Here is a 17,859-nt window from a genome sequence, read left to right on the forward strand (position 1 = left end):
TACCTCAAAGACATCCAAGGTCATAACCCAACTCTACTCTGTAATCAACAGACAAAGCAAATTGGATACACAAACAAAATTAACAATTTACAAGATGGTGATTCGGCTGGTCATCACTTATGCGTCCCCCGCATGAGCCACACCGCAAATACAAATATTCTAAAACTACAGAGATTACAGAATAAGTACCTGAGAATGATTCTGGCTGCCCCTTGGTTTATCAGAAACACCCAGATCCATAGAGAAGTTCAACATTCCTTGCATCTCTTCCCTTCTTCTAGATCTAGCAGTGAAGTTCTTTACCAACTCTAGCAACCACCCAAACCCGTTGATCAAGGAAGCTTAGGAATATAATGAAGCGGAAAGCTACAAATATAAAAGGCCAAAATATATCTTAAGTACAGCTGAACACAACTAATTTCACTGCCCTCACTGGGCGAGCATATAGCTCATAAACACTCCATTCAAAGTTTTTCATTTCAGACAAAGGGGAATACGAAAAGCAATTTTGTTTCACCCATCTAGCCAGAAATGTTATTGTTATTGTTGACGAATTTGATAGAATACAGCAGACAGCTGCTGCCATCTGATGTGCTTATTAATAACTAGTTTATCATTTGACATTAAATACAGAATGTGTGTTCTATGGATTTCCTGCGTTGCAGTGTTTCCTGCAGTTTCTCTTTATTAAATAAAATTGCGACACTCGAAAATCATGTTCCATAATTTAGATAGATATATGTCATTCTTTACTTCCAACCTTCAAGCAAACGATGGATTTTTATATAATCCCTAATTAAGTGTATGCGCATGAATATGCTACAGTGTCTATTATCAACCTACGTTTTGGATATATTTGACAGTAAGTCAAGTCTAGTGATATGGCAAACCATATTGAATATTTCTTATAAGTAGGTGTTTCGTGTCCACAAGTTATTATAATTTGTGACCATGACGTGGGATTAGGGTTAGTAAAAATGAGGTGTTTAATTTATTACAATTAGTTAATTGTTTAAGAAATGAAAAAATTATGCAGTGTGAAGTGATATGATGAAGTGTGATCAGCATTTTTGTTTGGAATTGTTAAAGCTTCTTATCCTCTTCCTATGGGAGAGCGAAACACTGAAATTGGAGCTGTTAAAATTAAAAAAAATAAATAAATGTATCCACGTGCACCTCAATTTTGATTTTGTTATTGATATACAGTGCATGGGCGGACCAGTCAAAAAGTGTGTGTGTGGTGGGGGGGTTAACAGTTGTTAATTCTGATTTCTTAGGCGAGCTGTTTTGGCATCACATTTATAAATATTTAAAAAAAAAATCCTTTTGTAGCTTGTTTTTGAGAAATAGAAGAATGCAAGATGGCTTTGTAAGCCGTTTATTTATTTATTACAGTAATTGATCTATACTGATACTAAAGTACGTTATTCGTTTGATATGCTAATTTTTGAATTCGAGAGGAAACATTAACCGCCACGCTTTGTCAAAGATTCTTTCGTCATTTGCGTCCTGAGGTGGTATCGTGAACAGTGATGTACCAAGAATGGAATGAGCGGTACATTGTGCCTGCTCAAAATGATGAAGGTCGAGTACGGAGGTGGTTGTTTGAGACAGCAAATACTGAGTATGAATTAACAACATATATGTAGAAAGGCCTCAGACCTGAAATTACTTCAGGCGCAAACTTTGCTTACGTACTTGAGGAAAAAAGGATTAAAATCAAGTTTATAAAATTTCTCTCTCTCTCTCTCTATATATATATATATATATATATAAATTTATTATTAACATTTGACCTCTATGAGATTCATTGTGGTAGGTGCACACCAAATCAATGTCTGCTTTCGCAACACATTCAGGCGATGCATTCTGCTTACCAATCACTTTCCATGCAGAGAACCTGCTCACCATTCTTATACAATTTCCAGGGATGGCCTCTTGTTCTACCCCCCCCCTCTCCCATTCTATGAAAAATTTCTTCCATAATAGCCTGGTAACAACCCCTGACTATATACTACCAATCATATCCCTCTTCTTCCTCCTCCTGTTCATGAGGCTTTGCAATTTACATTCTTTCAATATGTCTTCATACCCCTCATGCAGTCATGACTATGCTCAATCTGGCCTTTCTGACCATGTATTGGATACAACCCATAGGCTCTCCTGGAAGAAAACCACCATGCTCCACCACAGTAAATTTAAAATGGAAAGACTTTTTAGAATCTGCAGCGGCACTCAGAAATCAACCTAACTTAAATAAAGATGAATGCATAAAACTAACAGAAATATGGGAAACAATAATTGTCAGAGGTCTCACTTTACGTTTTGTAGACAAATGCCCATAGAGGGTGCACCACCTAGATAGGACTTTAGAGTCACTGTGTTTCATTTAGGATTTGTTATCTTTGTGCATGTGTGTTACAAGTGTTATTTGTAATCTCTGAAGATGTCTGAGATGAAATATTGAAGCATTAAAATTAATTTTTAAATCTTTTCCTAGTGCTGTAAATATTCCATTAAATCTCCAACATGAAGACAACTCCAGATATACAGATCGGCCTGCAATTTGTTGCATTAGCCTTATCACCAACCTTATCACAACCATTAGCCTTATCACAAAGGCAAAATTGTGAAGTGACACAATTTTGCCTTTCCTCCACTCCTTTGGGACCTGTGCTGTTGCAAGACTCTTGTTAAATAGGTAAACTAAGGCTGATGCTAACTCCTTGGCACATTCCCTTAAGACACATGATATGTCATCAAGTCCTGTTGCCTCTTTGATGTAATGACATAAAGCTTACTTTACTCCTCACCTACCTCTTGCTTGCTCATCATTAAGTCTTCTCTCATTTTATTATCTACACTTGAGTTCTGATTTCACACTGAGGATGAAACATTCTGATGAACTGCCCACTGAACACCTTGACTGTCCTCTGCAGCATTCCACATATTGAAAAAAAAAAACCTCACCAGGTTTTTTTTTTATTTTTTTACCTGATTTGCTAATTTTTGCTCATACTGCACTTTTGCTTTCCTTACCAACTGAGTTACTCTCCATGCAACTAATTATTACCATTATTCATCTTGTGCTGCCTCCCAAGTGCCTTCTTCTAGATTTCATGCTTAATTCCCTCGTTCATCCATTTTATGCCTACTTGATTCAGCCTTTTGACCTTCAGAATATATTCACACATTGATGCTGTTGTGTATTTCTTTGTCAGTTCCCAAGCAGCATTTATATCCTTACTGCTCAACTCCTCATTCCATGCTATAGCTCCAAGCTGTCTCCTAAGATTGTCATAATCACCATAACCCATGCGATCACTTCCGTGATCGTATAGGTTATCGCTATCTCTTCATTCCAGTCTATCACTCTCACCAGCCGGAGGGATGTGTGAAATCTCACTCACAGTTACATCCTCTGATGAAATGATTGGATCTAAAACTCTCGATCCTCGCATGCCTCCTTTACATACTGCCTGAGATAGTCGTCTATGAAGAACTCGAGAAATTCATTTTCCTTATTTCCAAATGCTATCTCTTCATTTCAATCTATACTACCATCATTAAAATCACCTTCTGCTTGTTCACTAACTAAAGTTGCTTATATATTACTTCATCACCATCCTCGACATTATCTGGCCTATAACAACATCCAACTAAATATTTTTTCTTGTCAACCTCCACCTCACACTAGACCCAGACTGCCTCAAAACCATTGCCACTATTTCTCTCTTTCATGTCTACCTTTTTGTGGGCATAATTCCCTTGCTATCATCAGTCATCAGTAGCCCCCCCCCCCCTTCGTGTCCTTTCTATCCTCGCACAAAACACTACTCTTCCATTTCTATTCCCTCTAGGATATCATCTTCATTCAACCATGATTCACTTATTCCAACAATTTTGGCATGAACAAACTTAGTCAGTATCATTTCCTTTATTTCTGATGCTCCTGGCATTTGTAAATAAACACAGCAGTTCACTTTTAGGTCTATAACCAGTCCTACCTGAGCCACTTGTTGGTTGGTTGTGATTTTCCCACCACACCTGTCCTTGCCCAGTCACCTTTATTGCTGATTACCAGATATATCTGCTGAGTATCGATTACTCCATTCCGATCTATTCCATATCTATATTGATCATCCTCATTCATACATTCACTACTACTCCCATCATCAAGCTTTATATATATATATATATAAATCTTAGAATACAACCGTTTCACTGTTTGAAACAGTTATACTTTATAAGTTTTAAAACTTCACAGTCAGTTTACATTTTGCTGAACATTGTTTCTAATCTATTGTTAAAGTTATATTTTACATATGACATGGCCTATTATTTTTCTAAAGAAACATGTCTAAAGTTGACCTGGTATATTAATAAAAACCTTCCTTAAGTCATTCTTTCATATAGCTTATTTTAAATAGCTTGAATTTCTTGTTTGCATCTTGATGAATTGCACCTATACATCAAAAAACAGTTGATTTACTACTTTGTATCTTGACATAAGAAATGAGTAATGATAGCAAAGTGATTCCACAATGCATCACAGTTAATGTAAATGGAATTTACACATTTTCATTTGTTTATTTTAATATTATATACTTAAATTATTAAATATCTCAGATATGAACTGTAGACTAAAATATACAAACATTATTCAAGAAAAAATGAAAGAGTTTGAGAACAGGAACAAAACCTTGGAGATTCATTGGCAAGTCCTGAAGAAAACACTGATTGATTCAGCCAGAAAGGAATGTGGTGAGGTTGTCTGTAAGGGTAGAGAAATCAGAACTCCATGGTGGACACAGGAAGTTAAAGAGGCAGTGAAGGAAAAGAAGAAAGCATATCAAAAGTTCCTGGCAAATAAGTCTGCTTGTGCTCTTAGAGAATACAGAGGCAAATGTAAGAAAGCTAAACAAAAGTCATGGGATAACTTTGGTAAGAACATAGAAAATAATATCAAGAATGTTATTCAAGAAGATATTCTGGAGGTTGTTGAAGAAGCTCAGAAATGGAGGAAAGAGTGTTGTGAAAAGAATTAGAGATGACAAAGATGACATGAAAACTGGAGAAAAAGATATCCTTGAAGTATGGAGAGTATTTACTTCGAAAAATTGCTAAATGAAACAAGCAGTGATAGCACAGTGGTAAAAAACACTCAACAGGCATACAGTCAGGAATACATATCCATACTTGAAGTAGAAAAAGCCATCAAAGGCTTGAAATGTGGAAAAGCAGCTGAAGTAGATGATATTAGACCAGAAATGCTGAAGTATGGAGGTATAAAAGTCTTACAGTGGTTGCACTGCATTGTTCAGAAGACCTGGACAGTGGGATGAATTCCCGATGACTGGAGTAGAGCTCTCATGGTACCGATATATAAAAACGGAAATAAAACTGAATGTGAGACAGAGGTATTTCTCTTCTGAATGTCCCTGATAAGATTTATTTAATCAAGTATACTTGAGGAACGGTTCAAAAGGATTGTGGAAGAAAAGCTTGGTGAAGAACAAACTGGATTTAGGCCAAATAGTGAAAATCAGGATCAGATTTTCACTTTATGACAAATAGTTGAGAAATCATGGCAATATAACAAAGATCTGTATTTAAGTTTTGTATATCTTTAGTATATTGGCATATGACAAGGTGCCAAGAGTTATATGGTGTCAATGAGGCATTATATCAAGCAATACATAGTCTTTATTTGAGTTATAAGTCAGCAGTTAGAATTAAAGGAAGTACAGGATGATGGTTTATTGTTAAATCTGGTGTCAGACAAGGATGTACATCATCTCCTCTGTTATTCATTATCTATAATGATCACATTATGAAGGAAAGTGGTATTAAATGATATCAAAATTGGAGATGTTAATCTCAGCTCTTTGCTTTATGCAGATGATGTTGTAACAATTTAATGACTTTTTATATTTTGTTTAATTATATACTTTATTCAGTATCTCTTCTTTACTTACTTACTTTGACTTATTTAACTCTTATCTTAACTTCTTGTCTTATTTAACTTGACTTAATAGTCGTAACTCCGAGTTGTAATCGTTGCTTGAAATAGTCTTACCACCTTTTAATCCTTTAGTCTGCAATTTTTTTACTTCCCCTCCTTTCAAAAGGTCCTAACTATGTTACTTCCACATGTGTGTAGTTCATCATCATCAACTTCCTGATATATACCCTCAAGGGATGTACAGGATATGATAGTACTACATGAAAAATTTACATCATTACTAACTTCCTATCTACAATTTTCTTCCAAATCAGTATGTTACTTGTCAAGACTCCAACATCATCAGATCTTATGTTTCTATCGTCTATGGCACTTTGTGCCATATCAATCCACCTATATCTTGGTCTTCCTCTGGGTTGTTTTCCTGCCAACCTGGCAGAGAACACGTTTTGCTAATCTTTCCTCGTCCATTCTGTTCAAGTGACAATATCACCTGAAATTAGCTCTGCTAACACATTCCTGGATGCTGACAGTGTCAAGTTCTTTCCTAATATCCTCATTTTTAATATGATATTGCCATTGATGCCATCTGTTCACACCTCTAATCTCTTTCAGGACTCTCATATCTGCGGTCTCTAGTCTTTGGTCAAGTGTTTTACTTCTGACCCAGCTCTCAAATCCGTAAGTTAAAACTGGTTTGAACACTGTCTTGTATACAGCTAATTTAGTGTTCAGATTAATTTCTCTCTTATTCCATATGAATTTATTCAATTGACTTCCTACCATACCAGCTTTGTTGATTCTGTTGTCTATTTCCATATTTAATTTACCATCTTCAGTAAAAATCATGCCTCAGTAGCTGAAATGTTTTACTTGTTCCACAGGTTCCCCGTTCACAACACAATTGACATTTTCAACAATTCTACTTATTTTTATTGTCTTTGTCTTTTTAATGCTGACCTTCCTACCATATCTATTACAACAGCTATTCAATTTAGTCAGAGAATCTTGCAGACTTGTAGCGGATTTATTTAGAAGTATAACATCTAAAGCAAAGAGCTGACATTAACATCTCCAATTCTGATATCATGTTTAATATACCACTTTCCTTCATGATGTGATCCATATAGATAATGAATAACAGAGGGGATAATGTACATCCTTGTCTCACACCAGATTTAACATTAAACCATCTTCCTGTACTTCCTTCAATTATAACAGCCGACTTACAACTCAAATACAGACTAAGTATTGCTTTATATAATACCCCATTGACACCATATAACTGTAGCATATTGAATAGCTTCTCTCTTGGCACCTTGTCATATGCCTTTTCCAGATCAACAAAACTTAAATACAGATCTTTGTTATATTCCCATGCTTTCTCAATTATTTGTCATAAAGTGAAGATCTGATCCTGACAGCCTCTATTTGGCCTGAATCAAGCTTGTTCTTCACCAAGCTTTTCTTCCACAACTCTTCTCAACTGTTTCTCAAGTATGCTTGCATAGATCTTGCCAGGAACACTCGGTAGGGAAATACCTCTGTAATTCTCACATTCAGTTTTATTTCCCTTTTTATATATGGGTACTATTAGAGCTCTACTCCAATCATCGGGAATTCGTCCCTATGTCCAGGCTTTCTGAACTGCAAGACTTTTATACCACCATCCTTCAGCATTTCTGGTCGAATATCATCTACTCCTGCTGCCTTTCCACATTTCAACCCTTTTGATGGCTTTTTCTACTTCAAGTATGGATATGTATTCCTGACTGTATGCCTGTTGAGTGTTTTTTACCACTGTGCTATCACTGCTTGTTTCATTTAGCAATTTTTCGAAGTAATTACTCCATACTTCAAGGATATCTTTTTCTCCTGTTTTCATGTAACCTTTATCATCTCTAACTCCTTTTACAGCACTCTTTCCTCCATTTCTAACCTTCTTCAACAACCTCCAGAACATCTTACCACCTTCTTCATATTTATTTTCTGTGTGTGTAGTTTAGATTTAGAAATCGCCTCTGGCTGGAGCAAATTTTTTTGCCTAACTAGAACTTTCTGGAACAGGCCGACGGCGCTGTTACATATAGTTCACCCACCGATTAGAGGTCCCTCGACACGTCTGCGCATGTCAGAAAAAGGAGAATCCATTCCGATAATAGGGTAATCAATCTGGCTTCTGGGATGTGTTTGTTTATTATTACAGGTTGGAAAATTTAACTTTTCTTTTATGAACATTGTAATTTTTAAAGTGTAACTATTTTGCTTGTGTAACAGTTGGAAAAATATACATAGAGTATTAACAAAATTAAAAAAGGTATAGCATAAAACAAAAATTTAACTATGTTTATTTTTAAGAAAGTTTTCTATAAAATAAAAATAATTATAATGAAAAACAGAAATTTTTTCAAGTGAAATTAGATATTCTAAACTTACAGTTCAGAGAACTGAGACACTTTAATGTCCTAAACTGATTAATTATTTATGATTTGTTGTTGCAAAAAAAGGTTGGAAAAAAATACCATTATCAAATCCTTTTAATCTTCATAGTCATCTGAATCGGTGTCTGAATCGCCATCACTTTCACTTAAACTGATCACCAAAGGTTCGCATAATTCTTCGATAATTCCGTCACTGTCCCAATACATATTTTCCAATGAGGTGACATGAAAGATATTTTTCCCAGAACAGGCGATTGAATTATAAGACTGAAAGTATTACAATTCATTCGTCTGTTCTGAATGCTTAAAAAGTTTCGACATATCAATATCTCCCGTTACGTTGCAATGGCGAATGAAACTTTTCACTTCTGCCCAAACATACTCAATAGCCTTAATATCGCAATGATATGGTGGTAGCCTCAAAGCTAGAAATCCACGCTCTTTGAGCATCGTGTCTAATTTAAATAGTTTAGTTGTGGGCGAGTTTCTTTTGACCAAATTAAGCAATTCAATTTTTTGCATATCTGGGGAATGAGAAATGTTATTTGCAGAGAGCCAATCCATAAGAACTTGCTTCTTATTAGACCAATTTGAAACTTTGTTTAATCGAATAGAGTGATATGAAGTGTTATCAATTATAACAACAGCATTTTTAGGAAGGTTTGGAATCAGATTTTCTTCTTCCCACTTTTCGAAGATTGTAGAATTCATTTGCCTATGGTAATTGGCTTTGTATAGTAAGTTTGAATTTGGTAAAAAAAAAACCATTTCTCCACCCACTCACAAAATTATTATGTGCCGCAAGGCATTTCCGGTTTGTAGCACTCCACATTCTTTAGACTGCCAACATTTTCCATAAGTTAAATTACTATCAATCCAAGTTTCATCTAGATGCAATCTGTCTTTTCTCCTCCCTGAAACATCTTATTGCTCTCAAATACTGCGTTCTAGATAAAACAATGTTACTTCACTCCATGATAAGATTCATTTTATTCTGGGACTTTTTAAAACAAAATCCGATTCATGAAGTATTTTCCTTAAAGTTTCTCTTTTCCAAGGAAAATGAATTTTTTCTTTAAGCACAGGAATCAATTTCGGAACAGTTGGCACTCTTTTCTCGACCACGTAAAATTTGTGAATAGTTCTTCTTATAATGTCTACATCAAAATCATTCAAAGCTGTGGTTTCGATGGTTTTCTTTACTCTGTCGCTTTTTTTTTTAGGAGATTTAAATTTTGGCTTACCTTTACCTTTTGATTCCCTACAAATTCTTTTAACAGTCGGCCCTGATACGCCCACAATTGCACTTGCACGTTTTATGACTTGAGAAAGTTAGACAAGGAGACGATTCTTTTTCACAGAATGGCAGCACATTATTCAGTATTCTTTTGCAAGAGCTACTGAAACTACAGTCAACAAGTTCTGTTGTTAAACAACAACAGAGCTTATTGACTGTACTGGATCCATCATACAAATTAATAATAAAAAAATAATGCAAAAAACCGACAACAAAAAGCAAGTTAGTACTAGTACAGCGACAGACAAGAAAGCACGTGATTTCGCATGTTGGCGACCAATTCGTACATCCTTCATTTCTTTCTCCCCTTCGGCATGAATCGACTATTCTTGGCAAAATGCCAAGGAGAGATCTACAAACGGTGGGTGAACTATATCTCCTGTCATTGTCGAAACATTGCTAGCAGGATATATTTCCCCATCCTTGGAATTGCTGGATATAGGAACCTTCTTCGATGCGACACTGGAACAAGTCAGGAACCGTGAGACACCAGAACAGAGCGAGCCAAAAAAGAACCAAAAAAAAAACCCGGAGCAGAGCGCCTGCCCCCTTTTTATTCTTCCTGGATGGCTTTGGAACTTCTTTATATCGAGTTCCCGGATGTTCTACCAGTGATACCTATCCCCCTATGAAAATCGCTGAGTCATGGTGGGAAAACCCCATAACTTGCTGACCTTTGCACCTGGCGATAGCCTCAGGTCTACATTCTAATTCTGTCTGGGCTATCTCTTTGTTTGTACAATATTGGCAGTCAAATTTAGCAATTCATACTAACAATTTTACAGATTACATATCTGTAAAAACAGATGGGCAATGAATTTTGCTAAATTAAATAATCTAGTATTTCTTATTGACTTTCTTTCTCGAGTAAAATCGGTATATAAGAATTTTATACAAAATTTTTTCTATATACAAGATTTTGCAATGTTATACAATCTGCTAGAAATGCAAGAAGATTCCCTGACTAAATTGAATAACCATTGTAATAGATATGGTATGAAGGTCAGCACTTACAAAACAAAGACGATGAAAATATGAACTGCCTAGTGAACAGAGAACCTATAGAACAAGTAAAACATTTCAGTTACTTAGGCATGATTTTTAGTGAAGATGGTAAATTAAATATGGAAATAGACAACAGAATCAACAAAGCTATATGGTAGGAAGTCAATTGAATAAATTTATATGGAATAAGAGAGAAATTAGTCAAAACGCTAAATTAGCTGTATACAAGACAGTGTTCAAACCAATTTCAACTTATGGATCTGATAGCTGGGTCAGAAGTAAAACACTTGACCAAAGACTAGAGACTGCAGATATGAGAGTCCTAACAAGGACATTAGGAAAGAACTTGACATTGTCTGCATCCAGGAATGTGTTAGCAGAGCTAATCTCAGGTGCTATGGTCACTTAAACAGAATGGGAGAATAAAAGATTAGCAAAACTGGTGTTCTCTGCTAGGTTGGCAGGAAAGAGACCTAACTGACCACATCCAATAGCAGTCCATTCCAATCACACACACCACTATGAGAGAAAAATCTAGCTCTCATCCCTTCTTTATGGCATTCATTCTCAACTTCTAAGGATGTCCTCGTCCTTTTCCCACCCTACATAAAATGAAAAATTCCATCTATTGATATTCTGTTTGATCCTTTGTAGAAGTTTCTGAATTATAGCACCCCTCTTTCTCCTGTTTGCTAGTGTCTGCAGTCTACAAATTCTTAATTTTTCTTCATAATCCATATTCCGCAATCCTGATATCATTTTTAACACTCTCATTTGTGCTCTCCAATGTATCAGAATCGCCACAGAAATCAGGCCTGTACACATCAAGGCTTTGCTAAAGAGGCAAAATAACTTCCTTATCTTTACATGTCAAGGTTTGTTTCAGCATTGCAATTATCCTCTTTACAAGACCTTCTCACCAATTGGAGGTAGAATAATTACATCTTTAACTGATCGATATAAAATAAATAACGGAAAAAAACTCTCGTAGAAATATTATTTAATAGTATAATTTTCGCCTGTGTGTCACAGGCATCTTCAGTACAATTAAGCTCAAAATTAAACACTAACTGACAATTCCAAAAAGCGCCACCTAAGTAGCTGGTGTAAGATAACTAAAAAGGTCAATAACTTTCCTAAAAAAAAAAAAAAAAAAAAAAAAAAAAAAAATTAATACAATAAAAAGTTAGGAAAGATTAGCTGATTTGTAAAGTACTATCTCCCATAAAGGGGATAGACGTAAGCCATCGGATCTGTTTAAGTTAGGAGAATGAAGTAGAGTTTCACATGTTTCTTTATAAAGGCGTTCCATGAGAAACTGACTTTTGTGAAGAACTCTTGTCTTTCTCCAATGAACTCTGTGTCTAGTGAAGATGGCATGTTCTGCAAGTCCAGACTTTTCAGGTTTAAAGTATTCAATATAAGATTGGTGTTCTTCTAGCCGAATGGAGGCAGATCTTCCCGTTTGTCCGAAATAAGATAATCCACAAGAGCACGGTATCTGGTAGACACCTGGATGATTAAGATGTGGAAACTTGTCCTTAGGAGAAGTGAGAAAGGTGGAGATTTTTCTAAACGGTCGAAAGGCAACAAAAATATTCAGTGGTTTTAAAACTTTTGCTATACGTTCACTGATGCCTTGTACATAAGGGACAGTAATGCGCGTTATTTCCTCTGTGTTTGAAGAGGGAGACATATTAAATCTACTCAAAGTTCTTTTAATGAAGCAATTCTTATAACCATTAGATAAGAATTATAAGAATTGCTTCATTAAAAGAACTTTGAGTAGATTTAATATGTCTCCCTCTTCAAACAGAGGAAATAACGCGCATTACTGTCCCTTATGTACAAGGCATCAGTGAACGTATAGCAAAAGTTTTAAAACCACTGAATATTTTTGTTGCCTTTCGACCGTTTAGAAAAATCTCCACCTTTCTCACTTCTCCTAAGGACAAGTTTCCACATCTTAATCATCCAGGTGTCTACCAGATACCGTGCTCTTGTGGATTATCTTATTTCGGACAAACGGGAAGATCTGCCTCCATTCGGCTAGAAGAACACCAATCTTATATTGAATACTTTAAACCTGAAAAGTCTGGACTTGCAGAACATGCCATCTTCACTAGACACAGAGTTCATTGGAGAAAGACAAGAGTTCTTCACAAAAGTCAGTTTCTCATGGAACGCCTTTATAAAGAAACATGTGAAACTCTACTTCATTCTCCTAACTTAAACAGATCCGATGGCTTATGTCTATCCCCTTTATGGGAGATAGTACTTTACAAATCAGCTAATCTTTCCTAACTTTTTATTGTATTAATTTTTTTTTTTTTTTTTTTTTTTTTTTTTTAAGGAAAGTTATTGACCTTTTTAGTTATCTTACACCAGCTACTTAGGTGGCGCTTTTTGGAATTGTCAGTTAGTGTTTAATTTTGAGCTTAATTGTACTGAAGATGCCTGTGACACACAGGCGAAAATTATACTATTAAATAATATTTCTACGTGAGTTTTTTTCCGTTATTTATTTTATATCGATATGTCTACTCACGGTTTACCTCTTTTAAAACTTATCTTTAACTGATATCCTCTCTGACACTATAATCAGATCTAACACTTTTTTGTTGCAAGTTCCTGCTGTTACATGCTGCTTGGGAAAATTGTCTCATAACAGCTCAGTAAATTCAGTTTCATTCTTATGAGATTTCACTGATTTCCAGTCAAGGTTTGGATAATTAAAGTCTGCCATTATGATTATTACTCATTTTGCACTCATCATCTTTATTTGGTAATGCATGTTTTGCATTAGCAACTGATCCACTGAGTCTGTAACATCCCACTATGTATTTGATCATGTTAAACTCCACCTCACATTAGATGGCTTCAAACTCACTCCCCCCCCCACCCATGGAAAATTGTTACTAATATATAGATCTATAGTTGCTAGTATATAGATCTATATAGTTGTAGGTCTTAACTCTAACTGGATTCAAATCATCCAATATTAGCAGCCCCCCCCCCTCCTTCCTCTGTTATCCTATCTTTCCTTCCTAAAAATACTATACCCTTTGCAGTCAATACCAGTTAGTATGTCTGCTGCTGGCAGCCAGGTCTTATCATTGCTTACAATCTGAGGTTGCAATGTATTCAGCAAGGCAAAAAACTATTCCTTTGTTTCTTATATTCCTAGTATTTGTGTACAGACGTAAGTTACCTGTATGATTTTTGTATACTCCTCTCTGTAGAGTGCATGACACAATTGGACAACATGCAGATCTCTAACAGATAAGCTTAGGTGTTGACTGTTATTCATGACTTAATTTTCACGGTATTAACAATACCACACAGTTTTATCAAAGAGATGTTTTATTAATATTAGCAGTTAATAAAACATCTCTTTATTAACAACGTGAAAAGTAAGTCATGCAGATCTCTGTTCTTATTCTTACTTAAATAGACATCCTTGCACATGCTTGATAAGTCTGAACTAGATGAATACAAAATTGTTTTCTCCTTGTTGAAAGTTTATTTTTCACTTGGTCAGACTATAATAAATTTAGTTTAATCCTTTATCCAAGTGTGTGCAAACAAAGTTTGCGCCTTAAAGTATCTTCAGGACTGGGGTAAAGTGGTACAACACCGGGCAACTCCTTGCAAAGGTGGAGCAAGCTATCAACACTCCTATCTCAGTATCTCCCATAATGCAAAACACATCTCTTTGCGGATATGTATAATGTTATGCATTAAGGGAAGGGCCGCTACTCAGTGGGTAGTGGCCCTTCCCTTAATGCATAACATTAATTTTTATTATGAACATTAATGTTGCTCCACCTTTGCAAGGAGTTGCCCGGTGTTGTACTACTTTACCCCAGTTCTGAAGATACTTTCAGGCACAAACTTTGTTTGCACACACTTGGATAAATTTATTATTGTTTTCTCATCATTATTCCCATCATTAACACACTTACATAACATTGTTGCTGTTACATACAGATTTTCATTAATTTCAATTATTATAATTAATATAGTAGCTGACATGATTTCCAACCACTTCATGGTCATTCAACATCTATCTTGTGCTACAGGTCAGTCATCTTTTCTAACTTGTCACTAGAATGGCAGACTAGCAGCTATTAGCATTGTTGATTAGTTTCAAATCCATCAAATGGTGGCTTGTATTTTGAACTGATAGTACTTGGATATCATTTACTATACCAGTAATTAATTATTCATAATTATCAGTAGTTTAACAGTGTAAAATTTGTTTGCAGACTTAATATACTGATGGAGAATATCCCATCATAATGCCAAATCAGAAAGAAGAAAGTCATCATAAATCTCATTCCGAAGAAGTAAACATTTCAACATATGACAGCTTCTATGCATTCTATGTTTTCAATTTGAACAAGTAAGAATTATATATATATAATGAAAGTTCTTAGTGTAACTAGAATAAATTAAATTTATTAATTTACAAAACATAATACTAGAGGCTTTCTTCAGGCCAATGTTAGTTTGTGTTAACAGAAGCAACATTATTTCTTATATTTTTGTTTTATATTTATTTTTGTCTTGCTAAAGGGTATCAGCCAGAAACCAATTTAATATGCTGTAGGATTTTTGTCAATCCATACATTTATATCTACATTAGTACAGTGGATGGAATAAAGTTCAAAATGAAAGAAGTTGCTTGATAAAATCAGATATAAAATGAATAAAAAAATAAATCTGCAAATACCCCAAAGGAAGGTAGGCAGATTTTTAACTGCAGGAGTATAACAGACAACACCCATTATCTCATGATTTGAAACCCTAATTCATATTATCATCTGAAATGGTGCAAGTTTTATAGTAAATTTTTCTGAGTTACACAGTTGAAATCCAAGTTCCTAGGAGAAAAAGTCTATTTGCTCACATCAAAAATCAACTAATTTGTGAACCAGTTAAAAATAAGGTTGCTCTGGTCAGTGACCAAAATTGAACTTATAGTGATGTAGTATTATGCAATCAAAACTTTGCCACAAGGCTACAGATCTCATTAGACTTGAAAATTAGATTATACTTGTTTGGAAACACATGAAGGAGGCTGTTCCAGTGAACAATAATTGAGAAGAATTAATGAAAATAACAAACTTGTTTTTTTTTGTGGGTTTGGAGTTGAATGAACGAGGCTAGTTACAGCACATGTTTTTACAGATTTAGAGAAGGGTGTAGAAAACTACTGATGTCAGTTTTAACCACTTAAACAGCCACACAGATAAAATATATCTAAAATATTAGCTTTGCATCAATGTTATTTCTGTAGTATTCACAGGTTATATTAACACAATGGATGCTTCACATCCATATAATTATTGATGTGTATACACGTCAAGGCCGGTACATTGGTTAATGAACAGCATCTGTGGATTTCCACAAAATGGCTGTAGAAAATAAGTAAAGTGGAAACTAACATTTGTATAAAAGAAGATGGAATAAATTCAACAAGAGATAGATTTTAATCAATACTGCGTTCTTTTGCTCTGAGTTAGTATAGAAATTTGAGGAAATGATTAAAGGGGGAAAATCTAAAATTTACATAAAATTTATGGTAAAAGAAGGGAGAAGATTGAAGAAAAATGAAAGAGTGAGAACAGGAACCAAACCTTGGAGATTCAGTGGCAAGCCTTGAATAAAATCCTGATTGATTCAGCCAGAGAGGCATGTGGCGAGGTTGTCTGCAAGAATAGAAAAATCAGAACTCCATGGTGAACATAGGAAGTTAAAGAGGCAGTGAAGGAAAAGAAGAAAGCATATCAAAAGTTCCTGGTAAATAAGTCTGCCTGTGCTCTTAGAGAATACAGAGACAAATGTAAGAAAGCTAAACACTGTGTAAAACTTTATGTTGGAGGTTTAATGGATTTTTTACAACACTCAAAAAGAATTAAAATAGAATTTAATACTTCCTATATTTCGTCCTAGTCACTAGGACATCTATGGGGATTACAAAAACAATTAATGTAACATGCACACAAAACTTAAAATACTAAGCCCAACCACGTGGGTGACACTAAAGTCCTATCTAGGTGGAGCGCCCTCTAAGGGTGGTCGTAGGTGGCCTGGAATGTAAGGTGGGACCTCTGGTGATGAGTGTTTCCCAAATCTTCGGAAGCTTAATGCAACCGTATTTATTTAGATTTGGTTGGTTTCTGAGAGCTACTGCTGCTTCTAAGAAAAGTCTCTTTTTCTTGAATTTGCTGTGGTGGAGCATAGTGGTTTTCTTCCATGATACTCTGTGGGTGGTGTCCAACACATGGTCAGCCAAGCCTGAATGGCCATAGTTGTATTTAACGATGTACGACTTGTGTTCCTCCAGGCAGATGGATGCTGATCTGCCTGTCTGTCCAAAGTATGCAAGCTTACAGGAACAGGGTACTTTGTAAACTCCAGGCAGAGAGAGAGAGGAGGGAGCTGATCTTTCGTAGACTGGATAAGGGTAGCAAGTTTGCGGTAGGGCTTATATGCAGTGTGTAGGTTATACTTTTTTAGTATCTTGGCTTTTTTCCGAAATGCCATGGATGTAGGGTATGGTGATGGCATTTTTAAAATCTTGTTGACGAGAGGGACGGGGAATGGGGGAGGAATTGATTATTTTTTTGATACTGTGTTCGCTGTAGCCATTGGAGAGGAAAGTTCTGTGTATGTGGTTAAGCTCAGTAGTGAGGGCAGTTCCACTGGAACAAGATTGTGGGCTCTCTTGGTAAGGGTTTTAGTGATGCCATATTGTTGCGAGGGGTGGTGGTGGGAGAGTTTGTGAATGTATCTGCCTGTGTGTGTGGATTTTCTGTATACAGTGAAGGCAAGTGTATCATTAGGCAGGCGTGTGACTAAGGTGTCTTCTTCTTTGAGTGCCATCTCCTATCGGAGGTCGGCGACCACCTTGGCAAATTTTGAGCGATTCTCAGCTATTCTGAGCACTCTCTCAGAGTTCATACCAGTCCACTGTCTGATATCTGCCAGCCAAGATTTTCTTCGTCTTCCTTGTCCTCTTCTTCCATTTATCTTCCCTTTTATAATCAATTGAAGTATCTTATATTTTTCATTACGAAGTAGGTGACCAAGATATGCAGTTTTCCTTCTTTTTATGGTATCTAAAAGTTCACGTGATTTCCCCA

At 35.6% G+C, this 17,859-nt stretch overlaps 1 protein-coding gene across 2 annotated transcripts in view; it reads left to right on the forward strand.

The window, feature by feature from the left end:
- Nucleotides 1-637: 637 nt before the first annotated feature.
- The window catches only part of LOC150105085 (protein Njmu-R1-like), a 111,861-nt gene continuing 94,639 nt past the window's right edge, over nucleotides 638-17,859 (forward strand). Inside the window, exons 1-2 of one of the 2 annotated variants that reach the window (XM_090396143.1) lie at nucleotides 638-967; nucleotides 14,977-15,113. In XM_090396143.1, the coding sequence (XP_090252269.1) occupies nucleotides 15,010-15,113 (104 nt within the window). In that variant the 5' untranslated portion in view covers nucleotides 638-967; nucleotides 14,977-15,009. The remainder of the gene's footprint in view (nucleotides 968-14,976; nucleotides 15,114-17,859) is intronic. The other variant, XM_090396142.1, reaches the window with a different exon arrangement.

This window comes from Typopeltis vanoorti, chromosome 7 (genome assembly GCF_054136105.1).
Source record: "Typopeltis vanoorti isolate ZY-2024b chromosome 7, IOZ_Tvanoo_1.0, whole genome shotgun sequence".
NCBI lineage: Eukaryota > Metazoa > Arthropoda > Arachnida > Uropygi > Thelyphonidae > Typopeltis > Typopeltis vanoorti.